Raw genomic sequence first — 20,077 nt, 5'->3', positions numbered from 1 at the left:
CTGCACTTTGCTGAAACAGGCCTTGCATGGTGTATTTGTAATTTCATGTACTTTTTTTGAAGTTGTAGCAGCAGACTATGAATATTTACACACCATCCTCAAAAAGCCCAAGTTTTCTTCCTAAAGGACATGAAAGACTGCTAAGCAGTTGCATCTTCAGGGCAAATAGCTATCCACAGAACATTTTTAACAGCAGACTGAAACACACTCACATTCACACTACAGGGGAACAACATTTTAACTTGCAGAACCAATTCCATCAGTAAGACACACGAGACAGATGATTCTCACATGCTAAATCTTTATTGTGCGAATGTTGTTCAGAGCATTTATTACCTTTCATAGACACATATCCCCATAAAAATTGACATTAACAGTGGCTAGATTGATGGGCAACAAATCTATTTGCTAGTGATTAGCATGCATGCGGTATCTCTTGTGGTGCAAAAATCTTAGCCAGGAGGCCAGCCCAACTGACGACCACCCAGAATATGGAGGTGTACATGATAGACAGATTGCCCACCCTCAGGCCCTTCATTCAAAACCATCCGGAATCCATTGGTCAGGCCCAGGTTAGCAGCACACTTCTTGCCAACAATCATTAAATGCCCAAGAAGCTGGAGGAGAAAAAAAAAAAAAAAACAAAACACACAAAAAAGGGAGAGGGCAAGAAGGGAAGGAATGAGAGCAGAGAACCATTCAGAGAGGTCAGTTAGCCAATTCTAAGAAATTCAGCCACGGCTCTTCAAACTGCTGTCAGCCAACTGGTATTTTCCAAGCAAAGCTATAAAGACTGACTAAGCATAATATAGAGGGGTGCAAAAAAGAGCTATGGGTAACAGACTACAGAAGTAATGCAGAAGCTAGATTTGTCTCATGGTTAAAGCCCCCTTTTACTTCTTCAGGCAACATGAGTAGTTCAGGTGAAAAAACTTCTGGTTCAGGTGAAAAAAAAACTTCTTACCTTGTAAAGGTTTACAAAAATCTCTGTACTTAGTGTATATAGCTAAAGATGAAGTATTCAGGACCCCTCTGTTTAATCTTCCTTTACTGACCTCTCATCTGCCAAAAAACCCAAGCCCTGTTCTCCGTATTTAAATACTACTTACTGTAAACAGTAGAAACAGACATCAGACTATACTCTAACACAACAATGTATTTTGCACTACAAATCCATACCCAGGGATTTGTTTTGCTTTAAATCAGTACTTTTACTGGACAATCTTACTTCCATTACAATTCTAAGCTAGAAGTAAAGGAATATATGGTGTTTTATATATATATATATATATATATATATATGGATAATTATAATGTGAGAAAACTACTTTACCTCTTTGTAATGCCAAGAGGAAAAGTGGGAGAACCTACTAAATTCTGAAATATTTAGAGGTACAGTTTGGGGTGCAGAAAGCTTCAACAGTACTTACAGATTCATCAGAATCTTCTGCTTCAGATAACCTGACAATTGGCTTCTTAGGAATCACGAGGAAATGCGTTGGAGCTTGGGGTGAGATATCATGGAACGCAAGGCACTGGAGGATGAACACACAGGTGAAAAACAATTTACTTCAGAGAAAGGTAAGAGTTTAAGCACATCAACGCGTCCCACTGAACACACATTTATACAGATTATCAGGTACCCTAAACATAAGTAGAGACCTCGTTTTTTCTAGTGATATATTACTCAAATTTCTACACACGAAATACCTGCTTACATGAACAGCAAACAATGATTTTTTAAAGTGCTACTTAAAAGCTGTTGTCTTCTCAACAAGTTAACAAGCAATTAACTTAGTGACTTGTCATCTCCACATAACAACTAACAAGAGTTGATGGGATACATATCTATAAAAAATGTACATTAGTGCTTATTTCCCTCTCTGAATTCACTCTGTTCAGTAAAACAAATTGCAAACAGTTGCTAACCATATTCCATGAAGTCTGAGTATTGCCTTGGTCAGAGATGACGAGGCAGTTATGCAGTCGAAGCCGTATCACATTTCTGTTCTCAGTAACGCCATGTATTTCAGAGAAAGACTATTTCAAAACACTGTATTAAGGGTGGACCTACTTCAAACATTCCCAAATTGAGGAAAATATATCTCTTATGGAACATCAACAACTGTGCATAGTAAGTAGTTCATTTCCAATGAAGTTTGTTGAAGTATCAACATTAATTCAGACACTGCACGCAACACCTCATTAAACCACATTAAATAAATCTCAATGCAAACATTTACCTCCAAAAGCAGGATTCAGCGTGCAACATAATCAGGACAAGGAAACAGATGTTTACAATAAATTAGGAAGTTCCAATAGGTGGAGAAAGAGAAAAGGAGCAATGGCTGTTGAGGCAAATAGCTGGCAGTAGAATCCAGTCCCAGTGCTGCAGCCACCACCATCTACAGATGCGCACACTGCGCATGCACTCTGCTGCTTGCTGAAAGGGCATCTCTGACTTACCAACCACACCTCACAGCAAAACTTGCAGTAGGTACTGACTGAGTTGGAATACATGCTTGATGTTCTTCAAAATGTGCACTTTCTAGATGCTTTCATTTATCTGTGAATCAGTACCAAATTTCCTGTGCAATTCCAACTTTACTGATTTTTCAATCCTACTGAGACAAACAGTGTTAAACTGATGCTTGACAGAGGCCACTGCGTTACCTTGTCTTCCAACTGGTCCTATCTTAAACTACAACTAAGGAAAAGTCTGGTTTTAAACCTCTCTTTGGTGAGCTGCTTTTTTTCTCCTGAACAGAGAAGAGTGGTAAAAAAAAGCACTGGTAAGTAAAACTAATTTGCACATAATTACACATAAACCTTACTTTAGATTTAGCATCTCCTAAGCAATTTTTTTGTTCCAAGTGGTACCACAGAGAGAATGCAAACGATGAACTGACTCGGGTAGTTTAATGAGCTGAACACCAGCAGCAAATATTTTTTTGTGGGACAGACAGCAGACGCAGTAGCTAACAAAGCAGATGCAGAAAGCCTGACTGCACAGTCAATCAATTCTCACCTCGCTGAATTGTTTTTATGTTAGATGTGGCTAAAACAATGCCGATAAGGCTTTATTCCAGAGAGACTCTGCACTTCTAACACATTTTTCTCTGCGTGCCGATTAATGATTACAAGTCTCCCTTTAATCAATACCCTCTCCTTGCAACCTTGAAACCCTTCGATCGATATTTTCTCCCTGTAACCCTGAAGGGAGGTTTCAGTACAGTTAACGAAACGAATTCAAATTCGCCACGAGCGCCTAACGGCACCTCGCGCCTAACGGCTGCCCACCCAGGCCGCCCCTCCGGCCTAACCCAGCCGCGGCCGGCTCGGGCCCGGCCCCAGCCCCAAGCCCCGGCACGGAGCGGAGCGGCACCTGCTCGTCCTCGTAGATGATGTTGGCGGGGATCTCCTTGCGGATGATCTTCCCGAAGATGGTGTCGCCGCCGGGCCGCGCCGCCTGCGCCTTGCTGATCTCGTCGGACATGGCGGCACCGCCTGCCTGCCCGCCGCCCGCCCGGCCCGCCGCGCCTCGGCCCGCCGCCACGCCCCCCGCGGCGCTCATTGGTCCGCTGTCACAGCGCCGCGGCCGATCCCGGCTCGTGATTGGTAGGCTCGCTTGTCTTTTAGGGGTCGAGCACGCCCCTCGCCCCGCCGGGATGCTGGAGCGTGAGCGCCATGCGGCGCGGAGGGATCCGGGAGGGGGGGGTGCGGCCGGGGCGGGGGGGTGCTGCGGCTCTGTGGGGCGCTGTGAGAGTCGCCGTGCGCGCTATCAGCGGCAAAACTGACTCGGCATGGGGAGACTGTCCTGTTAGTAATAAGCAATAAATTAGATTAGGCAAGTGAGAAACTAAAAGCAAAACCCACCTTCCCCTGTACTGCTCCAGCACGGGTCCCCCACGGGTGGGCGGCAGCTCCCCTCAGGCCCCCTGCTCCTGCGGGGGCTCTCCATGGGCCGCAGCCTCCTCCAGGCCACATCCACCTGCTCCACCGGGGGCTCCTCCACCCATGGGGGGGCTGCAGCGTGGAGATCTGCTCCATGTGGGACCCATGGGCTGCAGGGGGACAGCCTGCTCCACCAGGGGCCTCTCCCTGCACAGCCCGCAGGGGAACTGCTGCTGCCTGCCTGCAGCACCTCCTGCCCTCCTGCGGCACTCACCTGGGGGCTGCAGGGCTGCTTCTCACTCCTTGTACTCCCAGCTGATTTTGCGCATATTTTTTTTTCCTTTTCTTAAATCTCCTCTCCCAGAGGCCCAACCAGTGTCTCTCCCTGGCTCAGCTCTGGCCAGCAGCAGGTCCCTTTTGGAGCCGTCTGGAGCTGGCTCTGCTCTGACATGGGGCAGCCACTGGGCTCTGCTCACAGAGGTCACCCCTGCAGGTCCCTCACTACCAAGCACTTGCCACGAACACCCAGTGCACATCACTGGCTGAAGGCCTCTGGGTGTATCTGAGATGCATCCATCCAGCCGGGAGGTGGCTGAGTGGGGTAGGGGCATCAAGGAGCCATGGCAGTGCCAGAACCTGAACCTGGTGCAGCCTGACCAGAACCAGGCCGGACAGGGCTGTGGGAGCTGGAGCTGGTTTTAAGAGTTTGTTGTTGTTTTTTTTTGTAAGAGTTTTCAGAGCTTTACTGCTGAGCACAAGAGCTGGTGCCAGGTGTTAGGACGGGGCATTTCCCCTCACGATGCAGGGGGCGGGCGGCTCCCCGCAGCCTCCCGGCCCCGGCCCCGGTCCCGCCCCGGCCCCGCGCCCCTTCCGCCTCCTCCCCCGCGCCCGCAGAGCCGGGCGGCGCCATGGCGAGCCGCGGCCGGGTGAGAGCGGCGCGCATGCGCGGCGGGGACCGGGCACTGGGCACTGGGCACTGGGGACGGGTGCGGGGTCGGAGGGGCCCTGCGGTGCCCCCCCCCCCCCCCTCGGGTTAGCAGCCCGGGGGTGGAAATAGCGAAATAGCGGCTGGGAGCAAATAGTGTGCTTAATGGATTTTTTTTTTATTTTGTTTTTTGGTGGTGTTGAGGGGAGAGGACGCGTGGTCTCCCTGCTGCCCGCGGGGAGGCTGCGGGAGAAGGGGGCAAGCTGCGAGGCAGGAGCCGTGTAGGCGGTTAAAGGCGTTAACGTAGAAAATCGTGGCCAAGGGGGTGAAATGGGGCGGAGGGGGTCCGAGCCGGGTGCTGGGGTGGGACTGTGGGGTGAGGAAGGGTGAACCCATCCCTGCCCCCAGGCTGCCTGAGGTGACCCTGGTGGGACTCGGTGTGGTGAAGAGCTGTCCAGGTGGAGAGAAATGTTGATCCAGGAATCCAAAATAGTCATAAAATGCGTCCTCTGGCGTCACCACGTTTGACTCAAAGCTGTTTGTGATGGCAATTGTGTTATTTGCAAAGATAGTGGAAGAATGTGGAGCTGATATAGTAAAAGATCTCTGTCCAAATAGTATAGTCAAATCGCCTAAAATGCATCAACAGATGAAGAAATTTACTCGCAGAATCTCCACAGCATTGGTTTATTTCCCACGGTTTCAGCCACCTAGGGAATGTTTTTTGTTGGCTGTGAATTTTTAAGGGCATGGAAGTGAAAAGGAGTCAGCAGAGTCCACGTTCTCTGATCTCATATGTACTATATCCTCGACAACAGTGTACTTACTCAGGAATTATAAAGTGCTCCACTCCACTGAGGTGAAGCAAGGTTTGAACTTGCTGGGTTTTGTAAGGTGTCCCTTAATAGCAATAAATTTATGGAAGCACTGCTAAACTGTTTGAAGGTTCTTACTGTTTCATAGCTTTTCTTTCATCTCCTCTGTCTTTTTCTGTTCCTGTGTCTCTGGATGAATTACCTTAAAATGTAGCCAAGTGAGCAGCTGAGCAGAGGGATGAGGGCTTAGATTAAAAATCTAAAAATGTCTTGACATCTGGTGGAAGTAAAAGCATTCAGAGACGCTTGCTGCTTCTTTCTCTGTCACTGAAAGACTGAAAGAAGAGACAGCACTTTTTCCTGGGCCTTGCTAGGATGTATTTATTGGCTGCTGTTCCACCATTGGCCTTTAACCTCCAGAGGATAGGCTTGCTTACAGGTACGAAGCACAATGGTGTAAGAGAGGCATTTCTCAGCTATAGGCCTGCGTTTCCTCTGTTTCCTTCAGAGAAATTTGTGGAATACTAATTGTGAGACAACAGTTCAAGTTCATTGTGAGATACTGAGAATTGTGCCTTCTAGTGGTGCCTCAGCGTAAGAGAAGTGCTAGAAGTAGCTTTAAAAGGTGTCGCCTTAATGGACTTTTTTTTTGGTACTTGTCACAGGTGGACATGAGGTCAGGAGTTTCAGAGGGTTTCTGTAATTCGTGACAATCCGTGTGAATAAACAGCCCAAATTATATGCCTGTGAGCAGTGATTATCAATATTTTTGCTTTACATCCATAGTGAGATCTGTCTTCTCTACATTGTAAATCCTAATCTTTCAAGTGGTTGTTTTTAATGATATTTTTAATTTACCGATCTGGCAGTTACATTTAGAGAAATACTTCTTTTTTTTTTTTTTGGTTTTGCCCCATTACCTGTAGAAGGTTATAACTATGTATTACAGGGAGAAATTAAAAATACTTTTTCTAATTAATATACCATTTTGACATCCTTTGAAAGTTCACTTTCTTTATGATGGCTTTTAAGTGTGAGAATACTTTATCTCTTTTTTTTTTTTTTTTTAATTGGAGAATATCCAGTAATGTAACCATGAAAGTCCTTGCACAGGTATTCTTGTTCTGTTGTTTGTATTTGATATTGACACAATCAATAAGTTTGCAAGAAAGTGTTTTCAGGATTATAACCCCACCATGCCAAATGATTAGTTAGAAGTGTATTGCTAGTACTCTCTAGCATCTCAGATTGATTTGTAGCATCTAGAACCATCTAGGAATTTTAATTCCTTACATCTGCTTTGGCTGCAAGTTGTTTGATCAGGAGTTGAAGTCAAGTGTTTCAGATACTGATTTCATACCAGATGTTGTACTAAAAGGCAGCAATGTGAAAGCCACAACACTGTTAATTGCAACATGCTTGTTTTAACTGAGAATCTTGCTGGCAAACAAGATAATCCTATTGATGTTGTATTGACAGGTTTTGAAGCTTTTTAAATTGCTACACAGAACCCGGCAAGAAGTTTTTAAAAATGATACCAGAGCCCTTGAAGGTAAGATTGATTTTTGTGTGGTGGATGCTTACCTACCTTTCTGTGGAACTTCTTCTCTGCATGTTATATGCCTGAGTAAGATAGATGCTTACAGTCATTGTCGTGTCTGCGGAGACTTGATAGGGCTTCTTTGTTAATGTTACAGGGATGCTGCTGCACCTGTGCTCTTTTTACTAGGGGTGTAAAAGTGATGAAGGGACCTAATAATACTGCCTTTTCCAGAGGAGGTGATAATGCATAGTATTGACTCAAGACAATTTTGCAGCTCCTGTTCGTGTTTAGCTGTGCTAATTCTTCTCTCAAGACCAGTGAGTATGTGATGCAAGAGCCAAAAATGCAAGGGAAGGAGATGGAAGTACTTCTTTTGTTCTCAGTATTGGCCTATATAGCCAATATATAGGCTATATAGGCCATATATTTAAGCAACTGTAATTTCAGTAGTAATCTTCCTGTCTCATCCAAACAGTCTTTTCAAGAGAAATAGCAACTGTATTCTGTTCTTTCTCTGTATTCTTTTTCCCATTTTTGGAAATTTGGGGATTTTTTTTCCATTTCTTGTTTGTTGTGATAGCATACAGAGAAGACAAGCAATATGAAGCCATGAATGTTCTTTATTTCTATTGACTTGTTAACATAAACAATGCTACTGTTGTGAGGGAGGGTATATCAATGCCATTTTATGAAAAATAGTTGGAGAGGGGAGAATTTATGTTCAGATGTTTTCATTCTTTTGTGAAATGTGTATGTACGTATTTTGTAAGAGAGAAGGAGCTTAAGGAGTAGGCAAAAGAACATACAAAGAGAAAACTCTTAATTATCTTTCATTAAATGATTCCTTTCCACATTTTATAGGCAATTATTGGGGAAACCTGTTTGTGTCCATAAACAGACATCCTTTAAATTGAAATAAAAAATTGACTGTTAGAGTCAAGCTTCTTAAGGAAATCATCTCTTTTTATTGAACTGTGGTGGTCTTCTGGGATTTTTTTTTAGCTTTTTTTCCCTCGTTCGTTCTCTTCAGTCCAACCAGAGCATGTTTAAGTGCTGGAGTTTATCCTCTTTATATATGGCTGCCTTCAGGGGATAAATACTGCTTCTACAATAACTGACATTTTAGTAATGGCCTCTGTATGTCAGTTCTTTTTAAAGCTCATAATGCTAGATGAACAATCAAAGCACTGTATTTCACTGCTGCATCAGTCAACTCAAAATATGACATCACCTGAAGTCCATGGAAATCTTGTATTAAGACTTCGGAATGAATGCACCAGGAAGGGAATGATACCTTTCTTTTAAGGGAAAGGAGTAGGTAGCCAAAGGGAAGTAGACATAAGTCAGGTTAACAACCCCAAGGCAAATAAAATGGTTGTAGGATTGTGAGCTTTGACAGTGACAAATATACGATTATGACTTTGTTCATGCTTTATTACTTTGCTTATTTTATTTAGCTGCAAGACAAAAGATAAATGAAGAATTCAAAAATAACCAAAATGAGACATCTGAAGAGAAAATAAATGAGGTATTCATTTGTTTGCATGTTTTTTTGTTTGTTTGTTTGTTTTTCCAATTTGAATAAAAAATACCGATAAAAGGGGAGTCTTTACGTAAAAGATCTCTAAATCAACACAAATGCTTACTGAGTCATTACAAAAGCCAGGTGAGTCAGAAAAGGCTTTTCCACTGATCTTTTTTTATATATAGTATATCATAGAATTTTGCACATACAACAATATATAGAGAGAAGGCTTCTTCTGGTATTTCAATATGCTTATTTTGAAACTTAGAACAATATTAGTGTTAGTGTTTTATGTTGCTATTTTTCATGAAAATATTTGCTTTCCTTATAACACACCTGAGCTTTGTTCACGTAAGTTTACCTGTTAAGTTTGTTGTGCAGAAAAGCACAGAAAGAGAGAGAAGGTTTAAATAATCTGCACAGTTATTGGCAGAGACAAGAAGTTATTTGATCCCTCATTTGATCACAAATCAGGTGGCTTCTTTTGTAGGAGGTAGAAAACAGGCAAATGGTCATGACTATTGTAACTCAGAGAGTTACATTTATACTATTGGGCCTTTTTGGCTGTTTTTGTTCTCACTTCTTTCCTCATGGTGCATTGAAAGGAATAGAGCATTGCATTACCTTTGTTCAGTTATTTTAACACATTTTACTGAGTAATTCTTTTAAATTTCACTGAGATGTGAAATGAAACTTCTCTATTAGTTATTTCTAGTTATTACTATCTATTTGGAAGAATAATTTAGACATTTCCAGTAAGCCTTGCAAGGGGCTACATCTCCAGTTTCACTGGGTGCTAGTGTGTAGCTCTAACGCTGACAATAATGTGTTGTAAGAACGTTCTTCCTTCTGTCCCTTGCAGAAAAAAGTCTAAACCTTTCAAACTTTGTAGCATTTCTGCTTGTTGTCAGGCCCTAGAATTAATATTTCTGTGTTTCTGTTCCAGGTACCTGCTTTGTTAAATTGTATGTTCTGTGTGTGATAGGTGTACAGAAAAAATACTTCCTGTAGTTTTTAAATCTGTATTTGTTAGGAGTGGCAACCAACAAAATACATATGTAACTTCTTAAATCTGGCTTAGTTGATACATTGATTTAAAGAAGTCAGTGGAAGAAATTCCTGACTTTCATCAAAACTGCAGTATCCTAGAACACCATAGAGGCTGGGTGTTATATATATACTGTAGTGACTTGAATGCAGAAGAACCGAATCAAATGACCTACAAGACTTTTAAGAATCTGGAAAATTACTTCAATAAACACCAGGGGAATTACTCTTCAACTAACAAAAGTAAATGATGAGCAACCACTGTTCATTACTTTGCCAGAGTTGAAAGCTGCAATATCTTCTAATATGACATCATATATAAAAGTATGTAGTGACATAAGGAGGTAGGAGTTACTCTCTGCGATATTAGAATGTGAGATGCAGCTGCATCTACAGCAGCATTTTAGTTCAGAACAGGAGTGCACATTTAAAGTTACCTTGGTTGTCTCCACTTATTGTGATTTGGCTTCTTTTGGGAAGCAGTCTCAGAGCGCAGGAGAATTCCTTTAAGATGAAGCTGAAATGGAAGGTGTGCTTCAAGAGCATGCAGTCTGGCTGCTAATCCTCATTGCAAAGGGGGAACCAGAAGATACCTAGTCCAAACCCTTTAAAAGGGAGAGGGTGCAAAGAAATTTTGTGTAGATGCCAAGTCCTCAGCTCCTACTTGTACTTTGCAAAAATCCTCTCCTGTTGGTACGCGCTACTTCCTAGTGTAGGCATGTCTCCCAGAGCGACTCACTTGTGCTAATTCATTTATTTCTGACAAAGGTATCGTGCAAACAAGTACTACAGTTCTGGTAATTGCTCAGCAAAATTGGCAAGGATTACTCTGTTTATCCTTTTGATGAGGGAAGGAATTCTGGGCTTTTTGCCAGATATTAATGCCTTTGCTAATCATGGTCCTCTATGTTTTTTTCGTTAACCCTCAGTGTTCTTGTTACATTTTGCCCCTATTTTTGTGTCCTTATTTCAAGAGCAGGAATGTTAAAAGAGACAGCTTGTGCTTTCGTTAAAGGGTACTTGAATTATGCTATTGGGGCATTCACTGATATCTGTGATCACTGGAAGAGAGCTACTTTTTGTGGTAATTGCATTATATTTTATTCCTTTGCAGTTTTAATTGGGTGTATAGATTTTATACTGCTGTATGCTACTGAGCTCGTTTCCTTCCTCTCATGCTGTAGCTTGCATGTCAGCCCATTGGTGCTCCATGACCTCCAAAGTGAAAGCTCTGTATAGATAGTAGGTAGCTTACTGAATAATAGAACTGACCGACTTGGGTATTTGAATAGCTCTCCAGTGTAGAAAATACCTTCAGGAATAATTGTGTATTGTTTAAATTACTCTTTTATTTTTTCCTTTACTAGCTTCTGAAAATAGCTTCAGATGTTGAAGTGATCCTCAGAACTTCTGTTATTCAGGCAGTTCACACAGATTCTGACAAAATATGTGAGTAACACTGCTTGTTTAAAGATGTTTAAAAATGTTGTAGTTTGCTTAGTTTTCAAGTTTTATATGCATTTATTAGAGGGATAGAGAGGGCAGAAGTCTGCCTCTTGTTCGTTTCTCTGCCTATACGGTATAGTATAGTATAATTTAACCAGTAGAAGTTTCAAAGATATGCATTTTCTACACAGTTGCTTTTTGGTTTTGTTTTTTGTTGTGTTGTTTTGTTTTGTTTTGTAATATGGAAGCTGGTAGAAGAGAGGCACAAACTGTCTTTAATGTCCTCGTGGAGAAAAATAAGTTTTAGTTGGTACCTTAACCATTAGGAGTGACAGCAATTAGTTAGCAAGTCAAGTTGCGTGTACTGGCCAATTGGTCAGTGTCTGTCTGAAGGAATTAACCACAATTTCTCTAGGCTTTTGCTCTGCCAAATTCGTAGAAGCTGTGTGAGGAAAATTAACAAATGCAGTGTGTATGCTACCTATAGAACTTTTTTGTAGAGGATTGTTTTCTATCCAAAACCTTGTTCTGACAACGTAAGTTTCAGATTCTTCATTGGAATATGCCACACAATGATGACCTTGATGGAAAGGCCTATCCAGTTCTGAAATATTGACTTCTGGTTTGGAAGTCCTCTTATCACGTAGGCAGATAGAAGAGAAATAGTAGGTTCAGTTTACACCAAACAGCTGTGTGGTGGATTATAGGAGAAGTCTTCAGGTGTATGCATCATTTCCTTTCTCTTCTGTTTAGGAGGAAATTCTTTACTCCTAGAGAATGGTGAGGCACAGTCTGAGGTTGCCCTGAGAGATTGTGGATGCCCCATCCCTGGAGGTTCAAGACCCTTGACGAGGCCCTGAGCAACCTGATCTAGTGGGAGGTGTCCCTGTCTATGGCGGTGGGGTTGGAATTGGATGATCTTTGAGGTCCCTTCCAACCCAAGCTATTCTATGAGTTAGTGGTGTTTGTACATCTTTGTGATTATTTTCAGGTTTATGTTTGGTAAAGCATTTAACACTAGAATAACCATAACGATGAAGGGCAAAGATATGTCTAGACTGTGTTGGGAATGATTCTACAGTGATCCTGGGCAGATGGCAGTAGAAGAGTAGGAACAAAGCAAGTGCATTTCATATCTTCCAGGTGTTTACAGCTGACAACACCTCCAGAGCCAGGGATGGTTTCTGTTTTAGTTATCCTCAGGGAATTTCTTTATCGTGGACTTGCTTCCATCATCCCATGCAAATTTCTTGCATCTAGATGCTTTTATCAGAGAATTTACTTTGGTTTGCATGGAGAATTGCTTACTGTAGTGCGTTTTGAGCAAAGTCCTGCTTATGAATCACTATCCATTTTCACCAAGCTTCTCATGGGTTTTTAAGCCCCTTGTTGCCTTTGGTTTATTTTCGTCGTCTATGGAACAGCTTCTCTGTGAAAAAACAACTGAATGCTTGCGATCATTCTGTTACTCTTCTTTGCATTCTTTCCAGTTCTCCTGCATGTGTTCAGGTGAGGAGGGCATCAGAGCTAACTGCAGTCATCAGGCTATGGGAAAATCTGGAATATTTCATTTTTGGCTGTCATGTGCATTCATTTTAATTTCTAATGGTACAAGTAGAGTTTACATTTTAATAACACATCACACATGCTACATGTTCTGATTCTTTTGATGTACTGAGTGCATAGCATATGTTCAAAACTTAGGTTTTTAAATGAAGTGGGCATGGGAAGAGCATTGATTGTCGTCTCTTTTGACCTTAGCAGAGCTTTCAGCACTGTCCCCTGTAACATCATAAGAATACAGTAATAGAATTGCCCCTGCCTGATTTTACAGACTTCTTGGAGAAAAGGTGATGACAAAGTTTTCATGGTAGATGGAGGTCTTTCAGAGTCTAGTACTAGCCAAGAAAACTTTGTCATCTAGCAAGAAATGCTACAGGGTGTATTTGACCTTATGAACACAAAGGATGTCATTATGCAGTTACTTGCCTATTAATTTTTTCTCTGTATGTTTTGGATAGGTCTAAGCTCTGCTTCTTGCTATGCTTGATATTTCTGTAATAAGAATAAAATAGTAATTTCAAAACAGCCATCACAGTTTGAGAGCCATGTGTTTTGTGTGTGTTTGGAATATATATTGAAGTGAGAAATATTTAATCTTGACAGGTAGTGAGTCATAAGTAAAAGATCGGGAATGCTTAGAAAAGTGCAGATCATTATGTTAAAAGTTCCCAGAATAAGAATGAACGCTATTAGAAATGTCAAGAGTGGGTAGATATTCCTAGTTGTACAATTTAATTATACAGAGAGTATTCAGTGAAGCTGGAATTTACATTTACACCTAATACAAAAAAATCATTTTTAATTTTACACAGTAATTCATAAAGGTCATGGCAATGAAAAAAATCCTTGTGGCCAGAAGCATGTTATTAGTCAAAATACAAAAAAAAGCAGAAATGAAACTAGATGTACAGTTTGATATTGTAGTAGAAAGAGTAAAAGCAAATTTCCTTCTAGAGAGAATATACAGACATTTATACCGCCGTATATTGATCAGTAACAAAACATTAGTTCCTAAGTACCACTGTTTGAGCAGGTTTCTAGTGTATTTGTGTCTTTCCTAAGAATCCAGCTTTGATTAGTCAGATAGGACTGTGATAGAGGCAATTCTAGTATAGCTTTTACTGTAGTATTAATGTCACTGGTAGTAGAGAGTGTGCCATTAGAAATTTCCTGAAACCATATCCAGAATTTTAAGGGAGTTGAAGTGATTGTCACCACAGTTTGGTAACAGTTTATGCTGAGTAGCATGATTAGGCGGTATGTGCCTATATTGGGTGTGGTTTCCATTGCTGCTCCATTTTTTTGAGTATGTTGTACTGCTGTTTTCATCTTTGCCTCTTTGTAAAGAAGAAATGTCTAAGATTAAAAAAAGGAAAAAGTTGGAAGTGGGACTTTAACTGTCAGTTCTGTCTATGGATAACTGTCTAGAGGGCTTCTTAGTTTTATTTTTCCTTTCCGACATTGCAAGCAGAGTTTTGTCTGTAAAAACAGTGCTTAGAACACTTGCATGTTTAAGGAAGTGGTATCTTTTGGCTTATTAACTGTGCTGTCTTTTAACTTAAAGCAAGCATGTACATGATGAAAATAATCACCTTCTTTTTACTCCCCTTTGCTTTTTGATACCTGCAAGCCAATTTACAGAGGGAAGTGCCTCTGTAGGTATATGAGTCCACTGAAGTAGTAAATTGAACAGGTATTCATTTCCAATACACCTTTGATTTAAAAAGTTCTAGTAGAGTAAGGTCAATCTTCTGATCCTTAATCATTTGGACTGTATAAACTTAGTAATAATTAATTACTAATTAATTTTCTTGCTTCATCAAAAAAAAAAAGGGGGGGGGGGAGAGTGTTTGAAGTCATTTGTTCCATCACATGAAAGAAGAGAGGGGAACAAGAAACTAGACAAAGTATGTTTCAGAAGCCTATTGCTGCAGTTTGTTTCCTTAACTGAGTTCATAATCTTTTGACTCTTACTTTTTTTATTTTAGCTGAGAATATATGATTTAGTTACATCTGCTGTTTTTCTTTCTCTGCAATCCTACATTTCTGGTCTTAGACAGTGAGAAGAAATATTGATTGGTAAGGGGAACATTTTCCCTAATCAATGATATCGTTGTGTGCTGTCATAACTTTAGAAACAGTGCACAGGGCAATGTTACAGTTTCCAAAAAGAATTTGGGACTGCAGTGTATAGTCAAGTTTCTATTTACTGGTAAATTAGGTTGAGCTTTCGTCTCTAGAGATAAGACATTTTCATTTAAGAGCTTGTTAGTCCCATTAGACAACTTTTCTTTTTTTTTTTTTTTTTTCCCCAAATGATCCAGTATGAGTTATGTTACCCAGCATGTTCAATTCTATTCTTTTCATTTTAATTTCTAATTTATTTAGTTTATTTTCGTCATCTATGGAACAGCTTCTCTGTGAAAAAACAACTGAATGCTTGCGATCATTCTGTTACTCTTCTTTGCATTCTTTCCAGTTCTCCTGCATGTGTTCAGGTGAGGAGGGCATCAGAGCTAACTGCAGTCATCAGGCTATGGGAAAACCTGGAATATTTCATTTTTGGCTGTCATGTGCATTCATTTTAATTTCTAATGGTACAAGTAGAGTTTACATTTTAATAACACATCACACATGCTACATGTTCTGATTCTTTTGATGTACTGAGTGCATAGCATATGTTCAAAACTTAGCTTTTTTAAGGAAGGTTTAAAAGTTCTTTCAGTCACTATCTGTTTGTACTTAGTGTTTTTCAGTGCTTCACATCAAATTCTGTCTTTTTTAATTTCTGTTATCTGTTCCAGCTGTGATATGACTTGACATAAGATTAATTATCAGTCTTTTCTCTGTAAGAGAAACAGAATTGCAAGTTTATTTCAAGGTCTTAGAAAGTTTTTTAGTGGATTGCTGACAGTCCACAAAGGCAAAAAGAACATAACCTTAAGGAAATCAATTTTCTTTCTTACAGTACACGGGGTATCAGTGTACTTGGGACAGAATGTTTGTCATTGCACATGTGCACACACGTACGTTTGCTATATGCTTAGCTGATGTTCAACTTAGTCAAAGTACAGCATTATGATTTATTTGTGCTTTAGTTTGTACTGCTTGAGCAAATCCAACACAACACAGCTCTTTCCCCTCAGGAAGCAAGGACGGGCTGATTTCTAAGACCTAAAAGGCAAGAACTGATCAGAAACAGGTTAAAGTGATGTGTATTTAGACAAACACTGACCTCATGCAGTTCTGTGAGGATATAGCAGGCATTTTGTCATTTGATGCTTTCTTCTCTGTTGTCCTTTAAAGCAGCTGTGACAAAATGATTGTTACAGATTAGATTTCGGGAGGTTGAAGTGGAAGGCTATGCCAAATTTAGTCTTAACTTTGGGAATTGTTGCTGTAAACATAATCTGACTCAGGAGCGTTAAAATTGCCATTCTCCCTCTTGTTAAAAGCTGTTGTAACAGTTTGACGTTTTTTATGAATTATTAATGGTATTAAAATATTTTCAGTGTTACTAAAAGTAAAAAGGTGAAGGAAATATGGAAATACTCTATCTAGCAGAAGGTAAAAGCAGTATCATTTTGTCTTAGATAGTTACCATGATGCTGCTTATGTGTGTACCAAAAGTTTAATTCTTATTTTAGTAACATGATTTTTTATTTGTAAATGTTAAATCAACTTTATGATTTTAGGTAGTATTTGCCATAAGATGATATTTCTAATAGTTCTGTGTTTTGTTTTTGTGTTTTGTTTTGTTGTGTTTTTTTTTTTTAACAGTGCTCATACCCAGGAAGGATCTGCTGCAAGACAATACTCCTTACCTTGATAAACCAACAAAAAAGCGTGAATCCTGAGGAGAGTATGCCCTTCTCCCCAGTATGATAATATCTGGTTATAAGACATGTGAAAAACAGCAGTAGATACCTGTCTTAACTGTTTTTCAAGTTTTAAATTTTATTATTATTGCCAAGAACATGGACTAAAACCAAACCACCAGTTTTACTGTTTGTTATGATATCATCGTGGACTTCTGTTGTGGAAGATACTAATATTTCCACAGAAGCTTGAGACACACAGTTCCCTTAAAAAAAAAAAAGCGTACATAACCATATATATATACGTGTGTGTGTGTATGTATGTACTGCTGAATTGTGTTACTTCAGCCAGGAAGTTTTTAATTATGATACTTATCAGACAGAGATTGTTTCCTAGCAATCCAGAGTTTTTGGAAACTACATGCAAGTGAAATGCAGTTCTTAATCCTGATATTTATAAGTTTATCATCAATCATATACTGCTTTGAACTACTGAAAAACTATCTTGTGGAGCTTACCTTTAGGTTTATGCTTTGACCCAAAAGCATGATTTCTGAAGTTGTTATTAACTGTACACTAAAACACTGTAATGTTTGAGACTTCTTAAGGTTGAATAAATTATTCTGGTGTTGCAGATGGGAAAGCGTGTGTAATGTTTTTCTTCTGGCTCACACCTTTGAATGATCGGAGTTAGCAGGGTTTGAGCTTGTGGTTGACAGTAGAATAAGAGAATTTAACCATAACCTCACCTCAGGATATTGCTGTAGATATCAGGGTCTGTGAGTAATTTTGTTTTTGTTTATCTTGTTATTACAGTATTATAGTAACATAATGAGGCATTTTCCAAAGGCAAGTGTCTTGTTACTTAGTTGCAAGTGACCTGACTTGCCTAGACTGAATTTATGTTGTTTTACTAAGCCCTTATCAATTATTTTTTTTATTATTTTTTTTTTTTTAAGAAAACTCATTTGTTTCTCACTGAACTCACCAAAGAATTTCGTTCACTTCCATTTTAATTGGAGCCAGCCATACAGTGGTACACAGAATCTTCTGTTAAATCAGTAGCAGGTATTGCGCTAGGATGTAAGTGTAACACGCAGGAAGGAGGTAGCCAAATACTAATGTACTACACTATTTCAGATCCAAATTAACTTACTTCATGAGTATCAAAGATGTCAGTATCTCATATATCTCCTGTATTTTCCAACATGGAACATGGACTGTGTAAAACAAAAAAAAAAAAAAAAAAAAAAAAAAAAGTAGTGCTTGAATCAAATCTTGCCCTCACATAGTGTGGCAACAGGGCAAGTTCTTCTTTTTTTGAAACTATTGCCTCCAGCTGCCATGTGCAGCATAGCCAGCAGTAAATACATGTCAGTAACCCTCTTTCAACTGCACTGATGTTTTCTGCATCATAGCTAGAAGTTAGCACACAAATGATTGGAGATAGAATGAAATGCCTGCAGTTCTTTCTGTTTGCTGTGGTCTGGAGGCTGCAGTACAAAACAGGTGTGTTGGTCTGTAGCAGATGTGCTATTGTAGACTCTTGGCGTCACTTTCAAAAGGACAAGCTGTATTATACTTTGGTTTCCCATCCCTCTGGAACTTGCCTTTTTTACTTAAGGAGCTTAAGAGAGGAATAAGCAAGGGAGGAAAAATAGAAGGTAGTTACATCTGCAATTAGGAGACAAAACAGATCATTACGATATGCAAAGTGACTAGTTTTTAAGCAGAAATAATTTAGTTGTGTTTTGGCAAGAAGGACAAAATATCTAGCCATTAAGGTACAGGTCCTGTGCCATACTGAAACTAGGAGACAATTCTTCTCTGGTAAAGCCATCCCTTTAGGGTAGAGAAACCGTGTATTAATGATGTTACCTTTCAGATTGATTTCATAAAACTGTGTGTCTTGGGAGGTCTTTATTCTTTTGATAATGATGTAAAATAGTATTGCCCATTACCATGCAAACTATGTACTGAAAAACTCAGTGATGCTAACAGTAGATGGCAGTGTTTTCGCGTGATGTTCGAAGAAACTGCAAGTGGAGAAGGGATTTGCATGTGACTATTACTTTGCTATTGCTGTGCTGTTACGTGTTTATTAGGTTTTAATCTTTCGTATGAATTGACACATGAATAGCAATGGGAATAGTAAATCTAGAATTCGACAGGCACTTGTTTCATTTTGCCTACATCCTGAAAACTCATAGCAAAAATACAGAATGTGTTACAAGAATAATGTACACAGCTGCTGAAAATAAAGAATATGATCAAAAAAATTGACAGAAATCAATGGTCATAGGAACAATTTTCCTTACACTCATGTGTAGTATGTTTATGGTTCTGGATATTAGCATTCCACGTTCCTGCTGCCCTGCATTCATTGGCAGCAGAGATGAACTGAATTTTAAAGTGCTGAGATGAAGAAAATTTAACTGATAGACAAAAGACTAATAAAGTAAAAGAGCGATGGGCCTATTAGTTGTTTGTGGATTAGCTGTTTTAAAGGCTGGTTTCAGGTCTATTCAAGGTAGCCACATGCTTAGTCAGAGTTTGATAGAAGAATTGTCACCTCAGTGATTGCATTTAAGAAAATTCAAAGCACTTCTGTTTTTGACATCATCTACAAGATGTCTCTTGCAGCCTTCAGCCCTGGTACTCTCCTAGTGAAATCTTTTTGTGTGCATTGCAGCTTTAAAGAAAGCATTAAATACAGCCAAGCATTTTTTCCTGTTTAAATACTACATTTTTTTTGTTGTTCTAACCACCTTTACTTCCACTTTATTTATCATGGCTTCTTACCTTTTCTTTTTTTTCTTCAAAAAAAGCATAGTCTTTCAGCATACTCATAGTATGTTTGCTGCAGGCTGAGATTCACGAAACAGTGACAGATTTAATCTGTGAATTGATTTTGTTTGCATGATAGGATTTGAGTTGAAGTTTTTAAGGTCTTCAAGTGAAGGTGGCTGTGCTAATTTAGCAGTGCCAAATTAATCCTTTTCTCTGTGCACTTTGTTAAAGGAAGCATTTAGCTGCTATTTTTACAGGGACTGCTGTTGTATACCACAGCGTGACTCCACAAGAGTCAATCTAGAAGTAGCGTTAAGAGTTTAATCTGGAAAAGTGGCTTGTGCTTTCCCTACAGTGCTGAGTACTTGAGCAGTTTTTCAGAAAATATGAGATGAAAAAACCTACGACAACTTCAGTGACTAAATCTAGCATTAGCATTTTTTAGAGGTCGTGCTAGCTGAAGGTGCAGAATCCTACACGGACAGCATCATCAGTCATGTTTGTATCATTCTGGACCTGTAAATAAAGTAATTGAGCTTCAAGTACTGGCAGTTCTTTACGCTTCCTTTACAAAAGGGGAAAAAAATATTGACAACTGCTAAAAATAAAGGCTGACCAACTTACAGGAAGATCTGAGTCCTAGTACTTCCCTGCCTTAGATAACTCTTTCCAAACTACTCACAACAATTTATCCTAACCTCTGGAATTCAA

The 20,077-nt window shown here is 39.8% G+C and overlaps 2 protein-coding genes across 2 annotated transcripts; one reads left to right on the top strand and one right to left on the bottom strand.

Annotated features, from left to right (window-relative positions):
• Positions 1-283: 283 nt before the first annotated feature.
• Positions 284-3,550, bottom strand: HINT1 (histidine triad nucleotide binding protein 1). The gene is made up of 3 exons (XM_032206596.1): positions 3,386-3,550; positions 1,431-1,535; positions 284-617 (listed from the first exon to the last, which is right to left on the bottom strand). The coding sequence occupies exons 1-3, from the start codon at positions 3,494-3,496 to the stop codon at positions 453-455; spliced, it is 381 nt and encodes a 126-aa protein (XP_032062487.1). The 5' UTR covers positions 3,497-3,550; the 3' UTR covers positions 284-452.
• Positions 3,551-4,773: 1,223 nt separating this feature from the next.
• LYRM7 (LYR motif containing 7) lies at positions 4,774-16,874 on the top strand. The gene is made up of 5 exons (XM_032205915.1): positions 4,774-4,820; positions 7,114-7,186; positions 8,635-8,705; positions 11,117-11,198; positions 16,539-16,874. The coding sequence occupies exons 1-5, from the start codon at positions 4,803-4,805 to the stop codon at positions 16,613-16,615; spliced, it is 321 nt and encodes a 106-aa protein (XP_032061806.1). The 5' UTR covers positions 4,774-4,802; the 3' UTR covers positions 16,616-16,874.
• The last annotated feature ends 3,203 nt before the right edge of the window (positions 16,875-20,077 follow it).

This window comes from Aythya fuligula, chromosome Z (genome assembly GCF_009819795.1).
Source record: "Aythya fuligula isolate bAytFul2 chromosome Z, bAytFul2.pri, whole genome shotgun sequence".
Lineage (NCBI taxonomy): Eukaryota > Metazoa > Chordata > Aves > Anseriformes > Anatidae > Aythya > Aythya fuligula.
Note: the sequence above shows the minus strand (reverse complement) of the source record. Positions and strands in the feature narration are given on the sequence as shown.

What these genes read in the sequence shown, in the direction of transcription:
- HINT1 (XM_032206596.1), bottom strand. Translation starts at nt 3,496, where the DNA reads ATGTCCGACGAGATCAGCAAGGCGCAGGCGGCGCGGCCCGGCGGCGAC. An exon ending in TCATCTACGAGGACGAGCAG is followed by an intron (nt 1,536 to 3,385) that starts GTGCCGCTCCGC and finishes TTCATCCTCCAG; the next exon opens with TGCCTTGCGTTCCATGATAT. An exon ending in CAGAAGATTCTGATGAATCT is followed by an intron (nt 618 to 1,430) that starts GTAAGTACTGTT and finishes TTTCTCCTCCAG; the next exon opens with CTTCTTGGGCATTTAATGAT.
- LYRM7 (XM_032205915.1), top strand. An exon ending in CTGAAGAGAAAATAAATGAG is followed by an intron (nt 8,706 to 11,116) that starts GTATTCATTTGT and finishes TTCCTTTACTAG; the next exon opens with CTTCTGAAAATAGCTTCAGA. An exon ending in CACAGATTCTGACAAAATAT is followed by an intron (nt 11,199 to 16,538) that starts GTGAGTAACACT and finishes TTTTTTTAACAG; the next exon opens with TGCTCATACCCAGGAAGGAT.